The following is a 24,304-nucleotide window of genomic DNA, read 5'->3' on the forward strand; positions in this document are numbered from 1 at the left end:
GCGCCATGTTGTTTAGCTCATTTTCGCACACGCACTACATATGGGTTACCTCATTCCTGGATTGAGGGTCAAGTTGAATCGATATAGATTGCCCCGATTATTCAGACTAATAGAAGATGTTGTGAATGCTACTGTCAGGTCCCTGTATCTCGAGCAAGTGGCTAACCGATCTATGGTACTATAGAATCCTATGGCACTGGATACACTCTTAGCATCTTAAGTAGGCGTCTGCGCTCTCGAGAAGAGCGAATGTGGCACTTACATTCCAAACTTCAATGGCAACATCACTGATATAGTCGCTGACATCCGACAAACTGTAGCGGCGCTACATGAGAGCACGAGTTCACATGGGCCATTTGGTCCTTGGTCACAGGTATCGTAGGATCCTTAGGGACATAGATTGTGCAGAATGCCCTCCTAATACTAGTTCTGCTCTTGAGCCGATATTATTTGACACTGATATGCAAATGGTCATGGACCTGGATCCGCACCCAAAGTAAAAGGTCCTCCAGCGTGACGAAAATATTGAATTTGAATACCACTGAGAAGTACACTGCCATTATATGCCATTCCTTTTTCCAGAAAGGTGTGATTTGATGTGATTAAAGTGAAGGTCTCATAGGTCGGGGTTGTGGTGGCAGAAATTGATCTGAGTCATCTGTTATTTACTTCTCTATCTCTCCCTCTCTCCCCCCCTCTCTCTCGTGTTAGTTTAGCCTTCTGTAGATGCCATGTTAATCCGTGCCTTACTGACTTTAACTGGATTGCCCTACATCATTGTGCGCACAGCTTAACTGAAATGTGTTTCTAGGTACACCACTAGATGCGGCTTGCTTCTGCTTTACCCGTTTCTGACATAGTTCCTGTTTGGCATAAACAAGCATGTTTTAGCTCACCGCCTTGCCAGGTGAGATGGCTTCTGCAGGCAGAATTAGCAATATTAGGCAGACAGGCACTGCCTGAGCTGTATGAGAACTAGTTGTAGCAGAACACTGCTAGAAATGTATCCAAGGATCTCTACTGCTGGTTGCAAAGTTTACTCCCCAAGGTGTGAGAAGCCCATCAATGCTCATGAGCTGTATTCTGAGAACCATGTAGTTCGCACTGAAACATAGTATACTGTTGCCACCGTGCAATGCATGGACCACCCCCTTCAATAGAAGAACTGGTGTGCATTACTGTATAAAAACCCTGTAAACCCGGGAAGGAGGATTGTGGCACCATATACAGGTCTATCATTGATTATGTGCCCTGCCTTGTGGATTATCCGTTTGCTGCTTTGCCGACTGCCATTAAGGACGCTCATCAATCTACCTGAAGACTCTATGGTTGATTTGCCACGACCGATTAGTACCTTATGACGGATACCCGCTGCCCTAAGGCGAAAACCCAAGGGGTTGCCCAAAGCAACTCTCAGTGATGCCAGAGGGCCCATGGTAAGATTATTTTGTCCAGAATGGAGACTGCTGGCAAGTGCGCCCGGAAGCTCAGTGGAAATAGGCAGAAGAGGAGCAGAAAAAAAAAACATGGGTTGGTGAGCGCAGTTAATTGCATTACTATCTCATGTTTCTGTTCTGTTTTCGGTGTCTCTAGTAAGGGATGTGTTCGCGTTTGTCTCTGGTGAAACAGGAAAATGAAGTCTGGACACTGACTGGTAATACTGGAAACATGGAGGGAAAGAACCCTGCCTACTTATGTGTCTGTGTGGATGAAGAAAGGTGCTCACCAATCTACATAAAGAGTCTGTGGTTGATTTGCCACGCCGCTATACACTACAAAACAGCTTTGTATCAATAGCAAATATGTTCCCCAACAAAAAGAATTAGATGGAAACGAACAGGCTTAATGTAAAACGCCTTCTACAAAGGAGTACCTAATATTTTTTTTATAACCTTTGTTGTACGCCCAAACCCATGTGTATCATGGCTTATTTACAAGATTACTTAGGCTTAAGGTTACATGACAGTTTGCAAAAATTATTACATTTGGGTGATCTCAGTACAGAAGTTACAATCTGTACATGCTTAATGGTTACAGGTCGCTTTGTACACAAAAACAGGCTTGGTAGTTGCATTTAAATGATTTCCATTTGTTCGGTGTGTTTACAGGGACAATTGTGGCAGGAATTTAGAATTCATTAAAGAGCCATGTTTTAAGGAGTTTCTTGAAGTTGACTAGGGAGGGCTCATTGATTATGTTAGCTGGCAGAGAGGTCCATAGTCGTGGGGCTGCTACAGGGAAGCTAGCGCTGCCAGTACTGGTGTTTTTGAAACGCGGTATGTGCAGGTGTAAATTGGCAGTGGATCTCAGGGTCCGGATAGATTCTTTGCGACTAAGGCAATTGTTAAGGTAGCTGGGGGGCGTGGCCTGTTACACATTTGTGTGCGAGTGTGAGCGTTTTGTGGTGTATCCTTGCTTGGATGGGAAGCCAGTGTGCTTCTATCCTAAAATGAGTTATGTGCTCCCTTTTTTTATGCCTAGTGCTGATCTTAGGGCTTTGTTCTGCAGTAGTTGCATTTTGTTGACATTTATTTTGGAGGTGCCTATTAAGAGAACAATAGTCTAATTTGGTTAGTATCAAAGCTCTTGCTAGTGTTATGCAATTCTGCTGTGTGAGAAAGGGCTTGCTTAGTGAAATAAGTTTGGTGGTGTATGCTGTGGAAGATGCCAGGGCGCTGATGTGTTTGTTCATGCCGAGACTCGAATCAAGGTAAACTTTACTTGATTTGAAATGGGTATACGGGTATTATCGATAATACTTTTGTTGAGTGGGTGGAGATTGGCTAGTCGGGTGAGAGAGCCTACTATGAGGACCTCAGTTGTCTCTCCATTTAGGCAGAGGCTGTTGGCCGTCATCCAGATTTGGATGATGGTGTTTATTTTATTTACTATGATGGTGTCTTCTTCTAAATTGCCTGAGATAGGAATACGTATTTGTGTATCGTCAGCAAAATTGGTGTAAATTACTCCTATGGCATCTAAAGCTGTGAAGAGTAATTCATTGTATGCATTGTAGAGCGTTGGTGAGAGGCAGCATCCTTGGGGGACTCCTATTGGTACTGGTATAGGGTCAGCTGCTATATCACCTATGGCTACTCTAGAGGTTCGGTCAGAGAGGAAGGAGTTGATCCTTGTGGATTCTTCCTTGGAGAAGTAGAAGTTATCTGTTAGGGATTGGCACAGTTTACTGTGATCGACTAAATCAAATGCTGCAGACAGGTCCAGCAATAATAGGATGCAGAGTTTACCTCCGTCCCTGACTGCATCCATTTGATTTTTCAGATCCAACAGTGCTGTTTCGGTGCTGTGACCCAGGTGAAAGCCTGATTGTCTCTCTCCTAATAGATGGTTGTTTTCAAGGTGGGTTTGGATTTGTGTGCAAGTTATTTTGTCTATAATTTTGAGGAGGAAGGGCACTGTGGTGATAGGTCTATAATTGGTTGGTATGGTGGGGTCTAATGTGGGCTTTTTAAGTAATGGTGTGACCCATGCTTCTTTGATATTGGGGGAAGGAGGTGGCTTGGAAAGAGGCGTTGACAACATTAGTTATGATGGGAGCTAGTGTAGGGGCACAATCGTTGACTAGTTTGGCAGGGAAGATATCTCCTTTACAATTAGAGGGTTTCAGCAATGCTATCGTTTTAGATACTAGCTCAGTGGTTACTGCAGTAAAGTGGAATTCTGGAATATTGTTGGTGGGAGTAGCGACTACTAATGGTATTGTCTTGTTGGCGGTATCTAGTATTTTTCTTTGCGATTCAAGTTTGTTTTGCAGAGTATTAATTTTTGTAGCTAGTGCATCTTGGATGGTAGGGCACCAGGTTTTATTTACTACCAATGTGCTGGGAGGGTGGGAAGGTGTTTCTAGTTCCTTTATGATGGCGAATAATTCCTTACTGTTAGAGGAGGTATTTGCTATGCAGTTATTGAGGGAGTTAGCTTTCTGTGTGTATACTTGCGTCTTATACGAACTGGAAATTAGATGTAATTCTTTTTTGTTTCCATTGTCAGGTTTTTTCTACATAGGTGTTCTAGTGCTCTCTTTTTTCTTCTTAGTTCAATGAGGTCATCGTTGAACCAGAGGTTGGTGGCCTTTTGTTTTGGTCGTTTGGGTCTAAGTGGAGCTAATTCATCAATGGCTTGCTTGAGGCAGGAATGGTTGTGTGATGAGATTTCAGCTGGGTTGTGCAAAGGGGATGGTTGAGTAGTTAGTAGTTTCTTGAGCAGAGGAGATAGGTTTTCTGGGGTGAGTTTCCTAGAATTTCTCATCATGGTGGGTATGGGGGAGGTGGGGGTAGGTGTGTGTGGTGTGGTGAGGTCTCTTGTTCTGATGATGTCAAACCTAATGAGGGCGTGATCCGTCCAGGATATCTCTAGAATGTCTTCTATATGTATTGTGGTGTTTAGTGTAAGGATCCAGGTGAGGGTGCGTCCTTTTCTGTGTGTTGGAGCCTGTAATTTTTTTTTTATTGCATTTCTAGGAAGGCGTTGTGGAATGCAGTGGCTCTATGGTCGCTGGGGTCATCATATCCCAGATTGATGTCTCCTAGGAGGAGGAATTTGGTATTTGGTTTAATGAGAGGGGTAATAAGTAATGGTTATTCTATGTTTGGGTTGTTAGTGGTACTAGGTATTATATACACTATTAGGAAGTTGATAGTAGTGTTGGGGGTCTGTAGTAATTTTGAGCGATAAAAGTTCATAGCCTGGTAGTATTTCTATTTTACATTCTCTAAACATGAAAATTGTTTTAAAGATTATGGCGACTACACCTCCTATGGTTTCTTGTCGATCTGATCCGAGTATTGAGTAGTCAGAAGGTAAGGCTAGGGAGAGCATTGGGCCTGAGGCTGCATGAAGCCAAGTCTCAGTTATGGCGATGAAATTTAAGTCATATTCAAGAATCAAATAGTTGGAATCGTTGGCGTGTGCGCCTAGAGAACTGACGTTGAGAAGGGCACCTTTTAGTGGATTTGTCACAGGTTTAACTTTTTCTCACCTGTTTTCGCTGCTTTGCAGAATCCTTCGCTGGGTTTTCTTCCGTGTTGTTCGGGTCTTGTATAAGCCCGCTCGGCCGTCTTCGGATTCCAGGATTCGTTCACCTTCTTCGTCTGGGATCAAGGAAACTCCAGGAAGGAAGGCAGCATTCGGGGGCGGACCGCGTGGAACGCGGAAGGATACAGGTACAAGGAGAGGGGAAGGAAGGAGTAAGGAATGGGTTCCGGGAATTCAGGAAGCAACTCAGTTCCAGGAGTACGAACTATGACACACGTCAAGCCACAGCTATCGGTAGCGTTGAGACGCACGGAGCCGCAGGGGAGTGGCTAATTTATAGAACGTGCTGCCTAGGACGTAAAGGTCGATAGACCGCGTTCCGTGTATACGGCCATGTTGGGTGTACTACAGCGAGTAACCCCCGACGTGCCAGGGACCAGGAAGACCAGAAAGGGCGTGATCAACGGATCATGACAGCATGCCCCCTTCTAAAACCCTTTCCACCAGGTTTGCCTGGATGTATTGGATGGAACCTTCTGAGCAATCTGGGGGAATTTAGGTTTGAAACTGGTTCCCAGGTATGTTCACTGGGTGGATAGCCCTTCCATTCCACCAGGTATTGAAGTTGTCCTCGCCTATATCTGGAGTCACATATTCGAGATACTTCGTATTCCAGCTGGTCATTGACAATCACAGGACTGGGTCTAAGATTAGTCCGGGTGGTTTGGATGTAAGGCTTCAATAGAGATTTGTGAAAAACCAGATGTATCTTCTTCCAGGAATCTGGTAGTTTAAGTCGAACGGCCACAGGGTTAATGATTTCTTTTATAGGGAAAGGCCCATAATATCGGGGAGCCAGCTTATTCGGTCTGAGATGTCGGGGCAGTAGTTTCGAGGATAGCCATACCTTATCCCCAATAGTGTAAGGCGGCCCTGGTCTTCTCCTTGAATCGGCATAGTGCTTGGTTTGGATTTGTGCCCTTTCCAGATGTTCCTTGGCTTCTCTCTATACATTGATGAGTCTTTCAATCCAGGAATCGACTGTTGGAACTGGTGTAGGGTGCGGAAGAACTGATGGAATCCTTGGTTACAAAAAACGGGCTTATCTTAACAGCCGAATGGTCCGAATTATTGTAGGCTAATTCAGCCACTGGTATTAAAAGCGACCAATCGTCCTGGACCTTAGTAGAGAAACAACGAAGGTATTGTTCAAGTGTTTGATTCACTCGTTCTGTGACTCCATTGGTTTGGGGATGATATCCCAAGGAAAGGGCTCGTTGAATTCCTAGTATCCTGCAAAGGTGTTTCCAAAACAGAGATATACTGTGGTCCTCTGTCCGATATGATCTTGGAAGGAAGTCCATGCAGTCGGAAGATGTGTTCCAGGAAGATTCCAGCAAGTTCTGACGAGGATGGTAACTATACAGAGGGGTAAAATGAGCCATATGAGTGAACAAGTCAATGGTGACCATGATAGTGGTGTATCCACTGGATGGCGGTAATTCCACAATAAAGTCTGTAGCGATGATTTCCCAAGGTCCTGTTGGTGGTGTAGGCTGCAATAAGAATCCCGCTGGTTTCTGGTTGTCATGTTTGTTTTGATTACAGACGGAACAAGATCGAATGTACAGTTGAACATCAGCCTTCATCCTGGGCCACCAGAATTGTCTTTGTATTAGACGGAGAGTGTTCGAAATGCCACGATGACCGGAGTGAAGAGTATCATGGCAGAGGTTTATTATCTTTTGTTGTAGTTTCTGCGTGGGGATGACCAGTTTATTATTTTTAAACAAGTATCCGTCCTTGGTTCTCAGATCCCACTGATTCTTTTCTGAAAGACTCTTCCAGAGTTCCGAAGTCTGAGTTTGCATACGAATGTCTTCCAGGAGATTGTTTGCTTGAGCTACAAATATTGTATGAGGAAACATCTTGGGATATGCCCGATCTCCCGGGGGCTCGTAGTCTGGACGTCGAGAGAGGGCGTCAGTGTCATGATGCCTACCCCCGGGCCTCCGGATCGAGTCCATCAGCCCCGGGAGCAGGCATCCAGATGCTCATTAAAACCCCAACAGCCCCGGCTGGGGGCTGTCTGGATTCAGTCCTGGCGCCTTAGGCGCCAGGCTCATCATAGAAATCAGTCCTGGCGCCATAGGTGCCAGGCTCATAGACTTTACTTACCTTATGCAGACCATGCTGCAAATGAGTCCAAGCCAACGTGAGGCCTGGATGGGACTATTTTATTACAGGGACTATTTTTTACTCGGGTGTGGTTCTGGGGAACTTCTTACCTGGGACTACTTTGCAGGCTATTTAAACCACGCCCAAACAGCAGCTCATGCTTCGTGTTATTCTGCATCCAGCAGCGTAACGCTCACCGTGTCTGCAAGTCAGCATCCAGTCTTCTGCCACGCCCGCCTCGAATCCGGAGCTCCTAGACAAAAGGAAAAGAAAGGAGAAGAGGTTAGATCACGGACATTATTTGATTCCTTACCTGATTCCGGACCCAGCACATCTCCAAGCCTGGAAAGGACATTATTTCAGCACGCGTCGCTTCGCCAGCAGCAGCGCCGCGTTATACTCACCAGTCCATTGCATCTTTCAACTCGGCGCTGCCTCCATCATTTTCTTCGTCGAAACCCAGCACCTGGGGGGAAAACAAAAGGAATAACAAGGTGAGCCGAGAAAACTGACAAAGACAATCTCTTTGCCACCATAGGCCTACCTGCTTTACCACCGGAGGTATTATCCTTTAATTCGCTGCATCTTTCTAAGCCGCACCTATAAAGGGAGAGAAAACAGCAAGTTAAACTCATGCAACTTTTACCGGACAGTGTTTGTTAATACAGACTCTTACCTGAACGCCATCAGCTGCCTCCAGGCAATATTCTTTTGGACCCAGCTGCAACCTAACGAGGGAATGGAACAAGAGTGAACATTGGACATATTGAACTCTTTGAACTTTATAGACACTGGAGTCAATATTCCTCCGGAACTCCTCCAGTACCTTCAAACCAGTGAATTAACTGGTATCTACGCGCCCCTGCATGCCATGCAGGATGGAGCGCTCATCATTTAAAAACATAAGGTGAGGTTACCAAGAGGGGATATCGGAGGTGATTAGTGGGGAGAACGAGAACAGTTGGGGGGGGCATCACTAAAGTCGACGGGTGGCTAAATCCCTTTATCCACTTGCAGGAGAATACTTCTACGAGTCCAGCAGACAAGATTAGGCGGGCCAGTCCAGACTGTCATCTCTTCACTACGCATCACGTTGGTGGAGACCGCAGCTGTCCGGGTCCGATCGACGCCCCTGAGGGAACCAGGTGAGCGTAACAGTCAGCTATTAGATTTTGTGTTCCGGGAACGTGGGAAATCTGGAACTGGTATTGGGCAAAGAAGAAGGCCCACCGAGCTTGACGGCTATTCCTACATTCCAAGGCCTGCAATACTTGTAGGTTTCGATGGTCCGTGCAGACCTGGACGGGATGTTTCGCTCCGAGGAGTAGATGACGCCACTCTGTGAAGGCTTGGCGGATGGCTAGCAGTTCCTTTTCCAAGACTGAGTAATGGGTTTCACTAGGAGTTAATGTCCCTGAAAGGTAGGCGATGGGATGTTCCATCCTGTCCCCGAATAGCTGTTTTAGAACGGCTCCAATAGCGTAGCTGGAGGCGTCTGTCTCCACTATGAATGGTCGGTTGACATCAGGTTGAGCCAGGATGGGGGCCTGGGTAAACTCAGTCTTCAACCGTTGGAAGGCTTCCTCTTGAGCTGTGGTCCAAAGGAAGGGAGCATCTTTCTTTAGCAGGGCAATGATTGGTTGGACTATCTCGGAAAAGGAAGATATGAATTTCCTGTAAAAATTAGCCAAGCCCAGGAAGGATTGGATTTGTTTCACAGAGGTGGGGCTTGGCCAGGATAATATAGCCTTAACCTTGGATTGATCCATACCGATGCCTTCTGGACTAAGGACAAATCCTAGGTAATGTATAGTAGAAGCATGGAAGATACACTTCTCGGGCTTTGCCAGGAACTTGTTTTCGCGTAGCTGTTGTAACACTGCCTTAACATGTTCTTCGTGCTTGGAAGGGTCCTTCGAGAATATTAGGATATCGTCCAGATAGACAATCATGAAAAGAAATAACATGTCTGAGAACATCCGATCCATGAAGCGTTGGAAGACCGCTGGGGCATTAGCAAGTCCAAAGGGCATCACCAAGTATTCAAAGTGACCAAAGGCTGTTTTTCACTCGTCTCCTGCCCTAATACGGATCAGATGGTAGGCACCCCTGAGATCCAACTTGGTGAAAACAACTGCGCCCCTTACTGCCTCCAGGATGTCCGAGATCAGGGGTAACTGATAGCGATCCTTATGGGTGCATTGATTTAGACCTCAATAGTCCAGACACGTTCTGAGTTCCTGGGTGTCTTTCTTAGGAACGAAAAACAGGCCCCTGCTGGGGATTTAGAGGGTCGTATGGTGCCATTTGCAAGATTTATATCCAGGTATTCTCGAAGGGCTTTCTTTGCTGGTTCGGATAAGATGAACATCCTTCCAAAGGGAATCACAGCGGAAGGTTCCGTTTCTATAACACAGTCTTCTGGTCTACGGGGAGGTAGCGCCTGGACAATTGCAGAGGAGAAAACATCAGAATATTCCTGGTATATCTCCGGAACCCGGATAATGTTTGAGACTGAAATTGTACCTTGATGGTTCGTAGGAAGTCCTTCTGATGGTGTCGGAAATTATGCAGTGGGACGTACAAAACTCAGAACCCAGGAACAAGGAACCCGCTGCCCAATTGATGTACGGGTTGTGTTTTTGAAGCCAGGGCCTTCCCAGAACCATTGGGTAATGAGCCGACTTGATGATGCCAAATCTTATCTTTTCCCGATGGTGGTTTATAGCAAGCTTGATTTCCTTGGTCTGAAGGGTTATGGGTCCTGAGGAAAGAGGTCTTCCATCAATTACTTCTACAGGTTGCATGATAGTCCGGGATTCGTAAGGAATATGGTGTTTAAGGACCCATTCATGGTCTATGAACACCCCCATAGCCCCACAGTCCACCAGTGCCAGGATGGAATATGTTTCCTTCTTGGATGGCGATAAGAAGGCCTGTAAGATTACCAAAGAATTTTGTCCAGGAGAGTTCAAGGATGGAATGGATGTGGAGCAGGCATCTCTCTCCCGGTTCGGGATGCAGGTACAATGTGCTCCATTTAGGATCGTGAGCTGGCGTTTCCAGAGCACAGTGGGGGGGGGGGGGGTGGCTATTGGGCACTCTCTCACTAAATGTTTATCTGATGCACAATACATGCACAATCCGGTATGGATCCTACGCATCCTTTCCTGGGAGGATATAGGTCCACGGAATGCCCCTAGCTGCATAGGTTCAGGCTCGTTGCTAGAAGTAGAAAGGCCTTCGGGGTTCAAGGGTAATCCACTGGGGTTCTTCTGGAGTGGTAACTTGCTTTTCTTTTTCTCTGCCCTTCTTTTCCTGGACGCAAAAGTCAATCTGTAGGGCGAGATCAATCAAGGCTTGATAGGAACTCGGGCGTGCCACTCTGGCTAGTTCATCCTTGATGTTTTCGTTTAGCCCTCTTCGAAATAGAGTAAAACAAGCTTCAGAGGACCAATCTGCTTCTTTAGCCAGCTGTTTGAAGCGTGTGACATACATGAGCATATCCTGGGTACCTTGTTGAAAGTCGAGTAGACGTTCCTGGGCACTGTAGACCTGTTCTGGCCGGTCAAACATGGTTTTAAGGGCCTGTATGAAGCCGTCGTAGTCATCCAGGAGAGCATCCCCAGAGTTAACTAGTGGGGTGGCCCAAGTCAAAGCATTACCGGAAAGATGCGAGATAATAAAGCCCAACTTAGCCCTGGGCGTAGAAAAATAATAAGGCTTAAAAGTGAAGTGGACCAAAAATGAATCAAGGAATCCATGAAGGCTCTTTGCGGAACCATCATATTTATCAACAACGCCGCCAAGTATTACACTCTTTCGTGGCGGATTTACGGGATAACACCAATTGCTTTAAGGCGGCGTTCTCTGCCTTTAAGTTCTGCACTTCCGTCGTCAACTCTTCCATACCACGCATAAGGTCCTGGATGGCCGCTTCCATGTCCGTATCGAAATCAATCAGGTGGCGTCTCAATCTGTCACAGGTTTCACCTTTTCTCACCTGTTTTCGCTGCTTTGCGGAATCCTTCGCCGGGGTTTTCTTCCGTGCTGTTCGGGTCTTGTATAAGCCTGCTCGGCCGTCTTCGGATTCCAGGATTCGTTCACCTTCTTCGTCCGGGATCAAGGAAACTCCAGGAAGACCAGGAAGGAAGGCAGCATTCGGGGGCGGACCGTGTGGAACGCGGAAGGATACAGGTACAAGGAGAGGGGAAGGAAGGAGTAAGGAATGGGTTCCAGGAATTCAGGAAGCAACTCAGTTCCAGGAGTACGAACTACGACACACGTCAAGCCAGAGCTATCGGTAGCGTTGAGACGCGCGGAGCGGCAGGGGAGTGGCTAATTTATAGAACGTGCTGCCTAGGACGTAAAGGTTGATAGACCGCGTTCCGTGCATACGGCCATGTTGGGTGTACTACAGCGAGTAACCCCCGACGTGCCAGGGACCAGGAAGACCAGAAAGGGCGTGATCGACGGATCATGACAGGATTGGCCTTAGTTGATAAACTGTTGCTAGGGAACGGTTGTGGTGAGCCTTTCTTGGCTGTAGTCTGTGATGGGAGGCGGCAAGGGCGTTGGTTAGGGGTATTTGTGTGCTTGGGTTTGGGTGATGGCTTATCCTGCGTCGCAGCGAAAGGTATGATAGTGACTTGGCAGTTAGTCTGGTGGTGTTTAATACTGTCTTTAGGAGATATGGTAGTCATGGTGCGGGAGGATAGTCTGTTTGTTCTTTGTTTACCTAAAATAGGTTAAGAGTGTGGGATAAGGGTATGGGTCCTTTTAGTCAGCCGGAGGCAACGGGATTTTGCCGAATATAGGCTTGGATGTGGGTGTAATGTGGGGGGTGAGTGCTATTGTGGGTAATGCTGGTGTCCTAGGTAGAAATGGCGTGCGACAAGATAGGGGGGTGATGTCTAGGGCAGAGTAAATGTGCTAGACCTCTTCCTAACTGAATAAATATCCCATGGGTGCAGAGTGTTGAGAGATTGGTGGAGTGGCGCATTATTGCCAATTCATTGCTGTAGTGGGTATACTGTTGATTGTATTGTGTTGATGTTTGGTCTGCTCCCAATAATATTCATGCTATAGCAAAGGTAAGTATGGGAGATATGTAATGCAATATACCTTAGCTGGTGAATATCAGGGTTAGGCGAATTGGGTATGAGTGTGCTTATAGCTGACCGTTCATAGATTTGGTTAGTGCTAAATACGGCTTCCTTGGGTCCAAAGTCCGGAGTGGGATAGGTTTCGCAGTGCTTGGATTAATTAAGCAGTACAACCACAATGTGAGAGTAAAACAAAGTGTTTATGTCCTAATATCTTAACCGTGGGTCTAAGCAAGGTGTATCACCGTGCGCAAACAGTTCATAGGCATAAAGCTGGGCTGATAGGAGATGACGTCAGCTATACCGGGTAATTGCTGTGTGTCACCGCTACTTTAGTACTCATACATTGGTGGATACTAGATGTGTCAACTTGATTATGCATGAGCAATAAAATGTGCAAACAGTGTATAAAATCGACTTCTTGAAATCAGCGGTACAATACTAGTACAGAGAATAGTTGTTCATGACTAAAATGCATTACCTCCTTACGATCATCTGCGTCATCCACACTGGACTGCCTAGAAGCAATTCCACTTGTCAAAATCAATATTAAAGTCCAGACATTTCTATGCATTTTTAGGAGTTTATTTTGACTCCCACCTTTCAACGACTCGACATGTCAACAAAGTAGTTGGTTCTTCTAATTACTACCTAACGATATTGAGAAAAAATCAGGCCTTTCATCTCAGATCATCATCTGGCATACATAGCACCAGCCATTATTAGTTCTACGATCAGACTTTTTTTGGAAGTACTTCAATACGCATTAGATCATGTGCAGACAGTACAAAACAAGACAACTAGCATTGTTCCTGTACATCGTACAAACCGTGCTTTTCATCTGCTGTTTACAAGCTACACTGGTTACCAGCAAGAATCAAGTAAGTTAAAGCTGTACATGGAATGGTCCCAAAATATCTGCAATACAAGTTCCAGCTCTACTGTCCCTTCCTCAGCACACCCTTAGAACAGCCATAACTCGACAATACCTAGTATAAGATTTAACTGCTCAAGGGCAATGGGACGCTCTTTTTAAGTTTTAAAGACCTGTGATCGACTGAACAGCTTCTCTTTTTCAGATACAAACTCAAACCCCATTTGTTACAGTAAAAAAATAAATTAAAACAAATTACTTCCAGCCCGTTTATTTTGATTCGCGTGGAGATGATCTCTGGCCGTAGGCACAGATAGATACAGAGGTAATTAAACATGTCCCAATTAAAGCATGAACAAATAGAGGGCTGGCGGGAGAATAGGGGGAGGAGGGATACCTATGTTTAATGAAGATATCATGATGGAGAACTAATATTTAAATTTAAAACAATAGTCTTTCTTACCCTACTGAAACATGCAAGGAAATTATTTAGTGGAATGTCAAATTGTATGAGAGATGGACATTGTTCATACTATTGCTTTAATAATAACATTACTTGATTGTAAAAATATAAAACAGCTCTGCATGTTTTAACAGATCACGCTCAGTACACATTCCTTTGCCCTACCTGCAGATTAGGAAATGTAGAGTTGGTTATTCCCATGTTGTGCAAAATGGTGACCATTTCTTTTCCGTTCCACACCTTACAGGAAGATTCATACTCCCGCTCCACCAGGTGCTTAGAGCTTTCTTTCATCCAACTAAAAGGTGATGGCAAGACCATTACAAAAATAGCTCAGAGAATTTGTTTGCATTTGAAACGTGAGTGCAGTAAAGGTATTTATATTTAATTTTTGCAGCATGTTGTCGGCTTATGTGCTGTAAAGAGCCACCCTAGTTTTGTATACACTCTTATACTTTCCAGTCATTTACCACAAACAATATTCGTATTGTAACCCCAATGGTTAAGGAGGTAAAAAAAAAGAAATGGATGTCGACGACATCCTTATAGTCCTATCGGTCTGAAACAATTACTTTGATAGAGTCAATTTCTGTATTAACAGGGTCATTAATCTCTGCTACAAAAGATTGCTCTAAAGGCCTTCCACAGTGAGACTGCAAAGATCAAAAACCTGACGGAGTCCAGGTGAGCTACATATGACCAGGTCCTCATATCTGAAACAGTTTCACAAAGCACAGGGGATAAACATAATCCCCCTATCCTTTAATATACTCATAAAATCCACACATTGAACAAGAGCCTCAAACATGGCTCTGGAATATGGCTCTGCTTTAAAGTGTGGTTTATTTGGCAAAAAGAGAGGGTGTTGGTGTGCTCCTTCAATGTTTGGTGGAAAACTACATTGAAAAAGAATAGGATATCCTTGTGAATATTTAATTGAAAGAGCTAACAATATATAGTGAAATCGGAGCCATGACAAAGCCCCCTGCCTGTGATGGGGGTTTGTGGATGTGATAGCCATAGGGGCTGAGCTCCACCATCAGCCCTGTGATGCCGGGGGTAGAGAATGTATACAGGGACACTCCCAGAACACCCCAACTTAACCCAACTTAAAGGGGTCAGGTGATGTCAATGCAGAACAACTGTGGATCCAATCCCTGCACAACCCCAGTAAACACTCACAGGTGTTCGCACTCAAGATTAGGATGGCCTAGTGTGGGTGGGGGTGGGGCGGGGGGATAACTGCCTATAAAGAGAACGGCCGTTTTGACATGAGACAGAGAATAAGGAGTTGGCAAGCTGTTTGCAGAGGTTGCTGGAGAATGAGAGAAGCAGGCAAAAGGAGGAGAGAGATGGAGAAAGAAATATAGCAAGAGGAACGGGCAGGTGCAGCACGCTATTTTAGGAAAAGGTAGAAGGAAGCAGAAAGAGGTGGTCAAGGAGTGGAGGAAGAGGAGGTTGGAAAAAGAATAAGCAGCAAGAGGGTGCATCACAGGAGAGGTTGGAACAAACAATGGAAACTGGTGGAAGGATGCAGAGAATGGGGGAAGAAAGAGTAAGGAAAGAGGAGACTGCAGAAAGGACATTGGAGGGGAGGCGGGAGGTGAAGACAGAAAAAGAATGTTCGAGAGAGAAGTTTTAGAAGGTCAGAAATAGGTGAATCCAACACTTGATAAGTATGAGCATGTGGCAAAGCATTTGAGGAAGTAAAAGGAGGGTGAGAGTGGAAAGGAGAGAACAAGAGAAACAGCAGATCCCTTCATCAACACAAGTGTGTTGCAACACATCAAGGAGGAGGGCAAGGACATGATTTGTGGGGGACAGAATTAGGACGGGAAGTTGTTGAGAGAAGAGAGTTGAAGTGAAACCTCTAGATAAATGAGGGTCACTAGGCCACTGGTATAAGCACGGGTGCTTTGACAACCAATACTCTGATCCAGCCACTAACCTTTAACAACTCTAAGGTGCACCGTTTATGGGCCCAGATAGCCAGAGGAAAGAATCCCTGAAATGGAGGATGAGGAACAGATGAACAGGGGCGAACAGGCAAGGAAACAAGTAAGCAGCATGGGGACACTTAAAACGGCAAGGACTATGAGTGATTGCGATGTAACCATCAATCCCAGAGAAGGAACACAGTTTGAGATTTGCTAAGATTTGAACCATTAAACCATCAGCCATCCTTTAACTGTTACTGTTTTAGGCTGGATTTGTGTAGTTTATCTGAACACTGTAACTAACCATAATACACTTTTCTTCAATCATACACCCTCATGTCCACTTTGTGCTGATTATACTGATTGCCGTGGCAGACCTTTTTTATAAGATTTAAGTCAGTGGGGACACTCGGTCTTCAGGTGAGAGGCTTAGGGGAATAAATGGCCTGTGGCAATGTTCTCTGCAATTCTATGAAAATGCAGGCTGATTGTCTACTTAACACAAGCTCAATTCATTGAACTGAATAATGACCAAAACAGATTATTGATGAGACTGACAAAAAATGCACAACACACAAGTTTAAAAATACCAGTAGTCTATAAAATAACTCAAGGGTCTTGTTTTACAGAACTAAAATGGGCTTTCCACAAACCTTCATTATCCCCTGGATTGACAATTAGAGATTTCCAACCTCTACAGTATAGAATACTAACTGAAGTGATGGCCTAAAGGCCTCAGCCTTATCTCATTCTCTCCCCTTTGAGGTTTTTCTAGGTGAAATCTATCATAACTCTGAAGGAATACCTGGTTCTCACAATAAGATGTGGTGCCTTTCTGAACTGCTCTGTTTCACTGTCTACCTCTCTTACTCACCCCCTTGGGTTCTTGTCCTTGATATTCTGTCCTCCTCCATCCCTCCTTCTCACACTCCCTACTTTCTCTCTCTCTCTCTCGTGCCCACCAATGTTCACACAACTCCCTCCTGCTCTATGTCTCAGTCTCTCTTCCCTCTCTCTTTCGGATTTCTTTTCTCCCTACTCTGTATTCCCCTCTCTATTGCAGTCTCCATTCCGTCTCCACTTCATTCTCCACTCCCCTCTATTCTCATTTCCTCTACTTCCGCTCCACTACTCTCATCCCTGCTTAACACGTACATTCAGCTCCTGTAACTCTCATCCAAACTGCTCACCCTCACTCACTATCCTACTCTTTCAGTTAGCTTCATTTGCCTTTCTCGCTCACCATCCATGTACTCTCACACACAAGTTCGAATTTCTCTGACAATCCAACACTTCACCTTTAACACACTCTCACACTCCTCCACTCTCTGCTCTACTGTCCTTCCTCTGCCTGCTCTCTTAGTCTGCATCCTTGCTCATTGACCTCACCTGAACAACCCATACTCCTCCATTCTGCTTGCATCTAAACATACATGGTTTTGACTCCCCCTTCCTTTGGCTATTGTGCTCTCAAGCCAATCTCTACCTGCCTTTTTTTCAAGGGGCCAGGTTATTCAGGTGTGAGGTTACAAAATGCCCCACAAACCTTACCCCCTTTTTAAAAGCAGGACCACTGACAGTTTGTAATGTCTGTTCAGTGCTATTACAGTTTTTCAGATTTCATTTGCTGCAACTTTGGAGCATCGTTGCTGCCGGTATGTAATGTGCAATTGTTCTGACAGCTCTAAATTAGTTGCTGCTTCTCCCACTGATGGGACGGGTGCTACATTGTTCCCCTCAAGGTTTTTTGGGCTTTGCCACTCTAAAAATGGAGAGGGTAGACTGGTCAGCATTTTGGATGACAGGTGGTACTCACCAATTGTAACCAGGCCACAAAGTGGGTGGGCAGAGTATGAGGCCCTCCTAACTCCCTCATCCCACCTCTGGAAGGGGGGAGGGGTTGGATCTGGCAAACACTAAGGTGGTCCCCAAACCCTAGGTTGAGATGGGTCCCTATCTCCCCCTTAACGCACCCTCCCCCCCTTTGAAAGGGTTAGGTCCCTGACCCGGTCACATGAGTTAGAAAACATTATTTCGATTGGTGTCTCCGGATTTAAGGTTTGGCTCTCATTTTTGGATCACTCCTAATTTCAATGTTTCCAGCCACTTCTTGCTGAGTGTAAGATACCTGTATTTGGCATTTACTTGTTCAACATGTTCTCCTTTGGACTTTGCATTCAGTCTCATGAGTGACTGTTTCAAACAATGCCATTCACCAGCATTCAGTTCTCTCGCATCACTCTGCAGATGGGAGCAGGCTCCAAAGGTCCACATCGCTCAGCTACTGTTGTGTGTGGCTCTCACTCAAATTCCTGTTTGCTATTTCGCAGTGATGTTCACCTCATTCTCTCCAAAGCAGACGGTCTCTGTGTTGGACATCCATAGGACTGTCTGCTGCAGGTCTACCTTCACTTATCAGTTGTGCCCCATGAGGAAAATAGAAAACCGGGTTTGCACATCCCAGCTGCTGGTGCTAGCTCTCCTCCTCACATGCCAGCCTCCCAAAAACAAACAAATGAAGATCCAGCCCTCACCACTCTACAGGTTCGATGACGAGTCAGTGCTGTTGCTCACTGTGTCAGCTGACTGTCGCCATGCAGCAAAGACTTCTAAAGGTGGTCTTCTCAGCCAGCTTGTAACAGTGGTTTACCACCTAAACCACAACACTCAGACAGTATGAGTTACATAATGACAGCAACTTTCAGTCACCATCAGGGATACACATGACTACCTATAAGAGCTGTGTTACAATTGTGTAGTTTATTGGGAAGATCAATTGACAGAGCGAAAATATCTGTAAATTTGTCTTAAATCAATGAGCCATCCAGTAAGCCCGTCCATTAACATCTTTAGAAACAGGGCTGTCGAGGATTATATTGCATGACCAGTCAAATGCACCTGGATAGCTGGTAGGTTTTCAGACTCTAAAGCCATAGCGCAACAATATTTTCTATATTAACCCCGGCAAGGCCACCCTGTGAGTTCAGCCAAACATCAGCTCATAAAAGAATGGGGGGCCTCCTACTATTTACACTCCATGCTGAAGAATGGTATAACAACTCTGAGAATGAAAAGTAATCTTTGTGCTCCATCATAGATATCTTCTTTCATATACATAAATATGAAATAGCTCTTCCTAGGAATGGGATCTGTGGTGAGCTGGATAAACTCCTCATCCTTTCACCGGAACGCCAAGATACCTTCGGGTGAATGTGCGCTTCAGAAATGTACCTAACATAACATAACATATAAGAGGGCTGAGCCACAAGGGGTGGGGTTGGTACAGCAGTTATTCGATGTGCCTCCCAGAGGGCGCATGAACTGGGATTCTCTGAGCTCGCCCAGCCCTCAGAGACACAGCATTTCTACTTTACAAAAAAAGTCAACTTTTTTGTAGATGATCTGGGACTACATCACCAAACATGCCTCAGAAGAGTAAGTACATAAGAGCACCTCCCTTTGGTCAGCGTTTTGTAAAACATGATAAAAAGTCAACTTTATAACTCAAGAATGACCATAACGACGGTTGTGTCATTAAACTCTCATCTCCAACTTTATTAAGGATGTTAAACAACAGAGAGGTGAATCACAAGAGCGCAAGAGATGCTGTACATAGATAAATGAAACAATGGAAAGCATCTTCAATAATGTACTTTCACAACAGGAGTTTAAAAGCTTCTGGTCGGCATTAGCCACAGTATTTGATTGTAGTAAGGTCATGCAAACCAGTGGCGACACATCCTCTGAAACAAGTCTATCCAAAAGTGCGGCAAGGGCCCAGTCCAGTTTAAAAGACTTGGCTCCAACCGCTACACAGAGTAAAACATCAGCTAAGATTAACTAATTCACAGAGAGAAATAATAAGTCCCAGGCCCAAAAGAAGCCACATCAAAATGCTTACAAGTCAGGGCATACAAAACAAACCCTATACGGGAAAATCCAGTTGGAGGCCAGTTTGGAAAACCAATCGCCGGCCTAGGATTATCAAAAGTCAGACTGGGAAACAGACTGGCAGGAAGACTCGGAGGAAGCAAACAGGCTTTTATCCTCTTCCTGGATACAGTGGGAGACCACTACGAGGGAAAAGGTAGTACCTGTTTTATTAGTTGTTCAACATTCACTCTGGTAAGGCTATCCCAGAGGTCTAACCATTAGAGTGCATGTTGTGTACAATTCAGAACTTAAGGAAAGGTCCCACTTGCAAACTTTGAAACCAGGAGCAAGGCCTGGAGGTGTTTCGCTTACTTTGAAGGCTCTAGAGAAGAAAAACCTTGTCAGGAGGGTGACAACCTTGCTTCTGTGAAAACTACCCTGTTTTGGGAGGGTTGTATTACTTTTGTGCTGAAAGTGAACAGCAAAAACCTGGTCGTGGTGATGCTTGAAAGAAACAAAGTTCGTGGACAGACCAGAGAAAAAGTTAAGAGGTACCAAGGTTTTCAAGAGGCCGATGAGAAAGCATATAGAAACCAAGGTTGTGGAGACACAGCAGAGAGGTTTGAGAGCAGCCAGTCATGGAGAGACCTGAGAAAGTTGATGGATAAAGCCATAGCGCATTAAAAGATTAAAGAAACCAAAGGCCATGTTGCGGCCTAGTGAATATGTGTTTTTCAGAAGTCAGAGCAAAACCAGGAAGGGTCAATCCATGAATGCATTTTAGAACAGTTTTGCTTACAGAACAGGGAAGGACTTGGAATTCATGGATTATTAACATTTTGTTGACTAAATCTTTCAGAACACTTGTGAGTAGGGTTATCCTGGGGGCTAAAGAAAGTATAAAGACTGGGTTTCTTTTGGTCATTGTTGGAACAGTTATTAGGAGAAGGTGTCCTGGAAGAGACAGACTTATGACTAGGTTGAAAACGTGCATTAACAACGGATCACACTGAGGTACAGGGATGCACCCGATAACCCTCACACTTTCAGTTATCCCATTCTTGACACTGGTTTACTAAAATATGCCCTATTCATTTTAGAATCAATCCCTACTACCAATAAGCATTCATACCCAATGAAACATTATATAGTCAAACTTATTAAAGTACAGTGTTGCTACAATGTTGTGGAATACATTACGTCATGGCTCGAAAACCCTACAAACCTCCAAACACTTCCATTAAAAAAGATGCATTTTTTACAAAATGTATCGACTGTCAAACTGACTTACAAAGGAAACTTCATGAAAGTCAATTTAATCTGTGTTTGTACTAATACAGCACTGACAGTGCCCTTAGGAATAAATATACAATGAACAGATAGGGAGGCAGATGTAAAGGGAAACAAGGTAGCGGTCACCTAAAGCAAACCATGCTGCTCCGGTATCCCACCATGCAGTTAAGTGACAGGCGAGTGTCCGTTTATTTTTTAATTACATTAAACAGTAAGATTTCAACGAGCAGCCGGAGGCACCCACGCGCTTGCGGCCTACCAGGACTGGCCAGCCCAGCAGACCATGGGAATGGTCAACAGGAAGAAGGCAGAGACGTGGGAGGACAAGAAGAACCGGCAGCTCCCACCCGACTCAGGTCTGTGAACGGAGTGGCCCATTGGCTCCGAACACGGCCCAGCACACGGACAATGAGCGTAGCACTACCTAAATATGAGAAGACCGCAAAACTGCTCTGAAGCGCCTGCACGGAGGTAGAAGGTCACTAATCTTGGAAGCAGGGCCAGGTAAAACAACTCCTGACTATTGTGAACTGGGGGGAATCTAGAGGCCTCACACCCGCTTGTCTAGCGGGGGGACCCATTAGGGGTCCGGGCCTCATACACTCCCAGGTTGGGGTGGAAAGCGTGGGGAGGAGAATGGAATGACGGATAGGAAAGTTAGGTACCAAAAATCCATGAATAAAGTTGAGCCACCTCCACAACTGTGTTATAACAGAAGGAAAACAGTCAGAGAAAAGTTCTGAAGCGGGATGTGGGGTCCAATATGCAGAGACTCTTCACTTAGGGAGCAATGGAAGAAGTGACCATAGTCTCGATTAATGTCCAAGGACTAAACTCCCCTGCTAAAAGACGATCGATCCTAGGCAGGCTGGAAGCCATGCAAACGAAAATAGCGATCCTACAGGAGACACACTTGCTCCAGCGAGATGAGAAAAGGATGCGTAGTAGAACATACCCTCTTCAGTTTTTTGCCTCGAGTCAGTCTAAAACGAAAGGGGTGGCAATCCTGTATAGCAGGGACTTAGGCTTCCAAAAACGACACATAATGAAGGATCCGGAAGGCAGATACCTGGGTGTGAAGGGCAGTCAATGGCCAAGTGTATTCAATACTAGCAGTATACGTCCCCAATGAAAAACAGGACCAGTATATTCCCAAACTACTTCAGAGGTTGGGGGGATGGTGTGAGGGCAGAGTGATAATAGGAGGAGACTTTAACTGTGTGATGGACCCAAAAATGGATAAAAACGCTCCCCCCGACGGCTGCAGACCAGCGAAATAGACAGGCCTTGGAAAAACTCTTCAGAGATCTGGAGGTGATAGAAACGTGACGGTTTTTCCACCCAGAAAGCCAGGAATACACACATTATTCAGCGGTACATAGGGGGTACTCTAGAATTGACATGATCTTGGTGCCCTCCACTTTCATCCCCTATGTCAGGAAAATAGAAATTGGGGTCCAATGTCTCTCAGATCATGCCCCAGTGGTGACCTGCATAGAATTGCAGAGGACGATGAATAGGCCCCGTCCACAGTGGAGGCTAAATGAAACAATTCTAAGGGATATAGCGCTTAGGGCACACATGGAAGAAGTCATAAGAAATTATTTCCTGGAAAATGACAATGGGGAGGTGGACTGGAGGGTGGTGTGGGACGCGGGAAAAGCAGTTATTAGAGGGGAATTTATAGCACAAGCAACGCAATTCTACAGGGGGAAAGCCCTTATAACGCGTAAACTGGAAGAAGAGGTAGGAAATGCTAAAAAGCTCCATAAGATCCGTCAGACGCCCAGAGCTTGGCGAGACCTTAAAAAGGCCAGAGCCAAATTAGAAAACCATTTGGCGGACAGAACAGCGCAAATACTGCTAAACACCAAACAATTATATAACATACATGGGGGGAAAGCGACCAAATTCTTGGCAGCTAAATTACGCAAACAGAAGGCGCGCAATTATATTACCCGGTTAAGAAATAGTAGTGGGGAACTGCAAACGGGAGATGAGGAGAAACTAGAAACGATGGTCCTCTTTCATAAAAACCTGATGTCTAGTGAGAACGTGAATGCAGCAGAACAGGTGTCCTATTTGTCAACCATACAACTGCCACAGATATCGGAACAGCAAAAAGAAAAATTGGGGGCCCTTTTCACTACACAGGAAGTGGGTGATGCGATAGCGGCGCTACCTAGGGGAAAGGTACCTGGCCCAGATGGCTTAGGAAATGGGTTCTACAAAACGTTCCTGACGCAGCTGGCAACCCCCTTACCCGCCTTTTCAACCTAATCAGGGATAGGGGAGCAGTTTCAAAGGACATGGGACACTCGGTCACAATTTTACCCCTAAAGCCCGGGAAGGGCCCGGTAGAATGCTCCAGTTACCGCCCCATAGCTCTCCTCAATACAGACGCAAAACTATATGCAAAAATACTTGCGAATCGGTTGGTGACAGTATTGCCCGAGATAATACACGCAGACCAGGCAGGCTTCGTATGGGGGAGACACACTCAGGATAATGTCAGGCGCGTAATTGACATCATAGACTGGGGGAGCAGGGGGGCCCAGAAATTCGCTATTGCTGCACTTGACGCCACACGAGCATTCGACAGCATAGACTGAGTACTTAAGACTGGTACTAGAGGGGTTTGTCTGCGGGCCGACATTCACCAAGATGGTTTTGGCAAATTATCAGCATCCATCTACGCCTCTAATGGTGAACGGCTACGCATCAGAAAGAATCAATATCCAGAGAGGTACTAGGCAGGGGTGCCCTCTCTCCCCTCTCATATTCGCCATGGCAATGGAGCCATTTGCCTACAGGATTAGGGAAGTCCCGGGAATTAGAGGGGTGCGAACTGGGTGTTCCAAAATAAGATAGCCCTATATGCAGATGATATCATGCTTTACATGGCAGACCCAAAGCACACGTTACCCATAATAATCAGAGAATTGCAGAAGTTCGAAAAGACATCAGGGTTCGCAATAAATTATTCAAAATCCAAAGCTCTGAACATAACCGAAGGTAGCGGGGACATAGCACTCCTGAAGGAATGCTAACCCCTACAGTGGGAAAAGCAGTCCCTGGAATATCTGGGAATAATCCACAAAGAACCTGCTCAAAGCAAACATTACACCTCTATGGAAGCGCCTGCAGGAAGACCTGCAGAGTTGGGACGCTCAGGAATTATCATGGTTTGCTAGGGTAGCAGTGATAAAAATGACTTTGTTACCCAAATTACTGTACGTTGTAAGCTCAACCCCGGTGGTGATCCCCCCAAAATTGACTCAGGAACTCCAGAAGGCCGTGTTTAAATGTATCTGGGGGAATAAAAAGCCGAGAATCCAAAAAAGGATCATGATGCGCCCAACGCTTTTGTGGGGGCTGGGAGTTCCGGATATAGGGAGATATGTTTTGGCAGCTCAACTGGCGCCAGCATTGAAATGGGCGGGCAGTGACCCCCTTCTGGGGTGGTGGGAAATAGAACAGACCGTGACAGACACCCCCATTGGGTATGTTACCATTCCTGAGGCCAAAGGCTCGAGAGAGAGAGGGTAGGTATCCTATTGGAGGCCACAAAAACGACTCTACACAC

At 45.4% G+C, this 24,304-nt stretch overlaps 1 protein-coding gene across 5 annotated transcripts in view; it reads right to left on the reverse strand.

The window, feature by feature from the left end:
• Positions 1-24,304, reverse strand: part of BRIP1 (BRCA1 interacting DNA helicase 1) — a 2,318,009-nt gene that overhangs the window by 1,447,619 nt on the left and 846,086 nt on the right. For all 5 annotated transcript variants that reach the window (XM_069615088.1, XM_069615086.1, XM_069615084.1 and 2 more), the window contains one exon: positions 13,781-13,913. In XM_069615088.1, coding sequence (XP_069471189.1) covers positions 13,781-13,913 — 133 coding nt within the window. The remainder of the gene's footprint in view (positions 1-13,780; positions 13,914-24,304) is intronic.

This window comes from Ambystoma mexicanum, chromosome 9 (genome assembly GCF_040938575.1).
Source record: "Ambystoma mexicanum isolate Mex_15411 chromosome 9, UKY_AmexF1_1, whole genome shotgun sequence".
NCBI lineage: Eukaryota > Metazoa > Chordata > Amphibia > Caudata > Ambystomatidae > Ambystoma > Ambystoma mexicanum.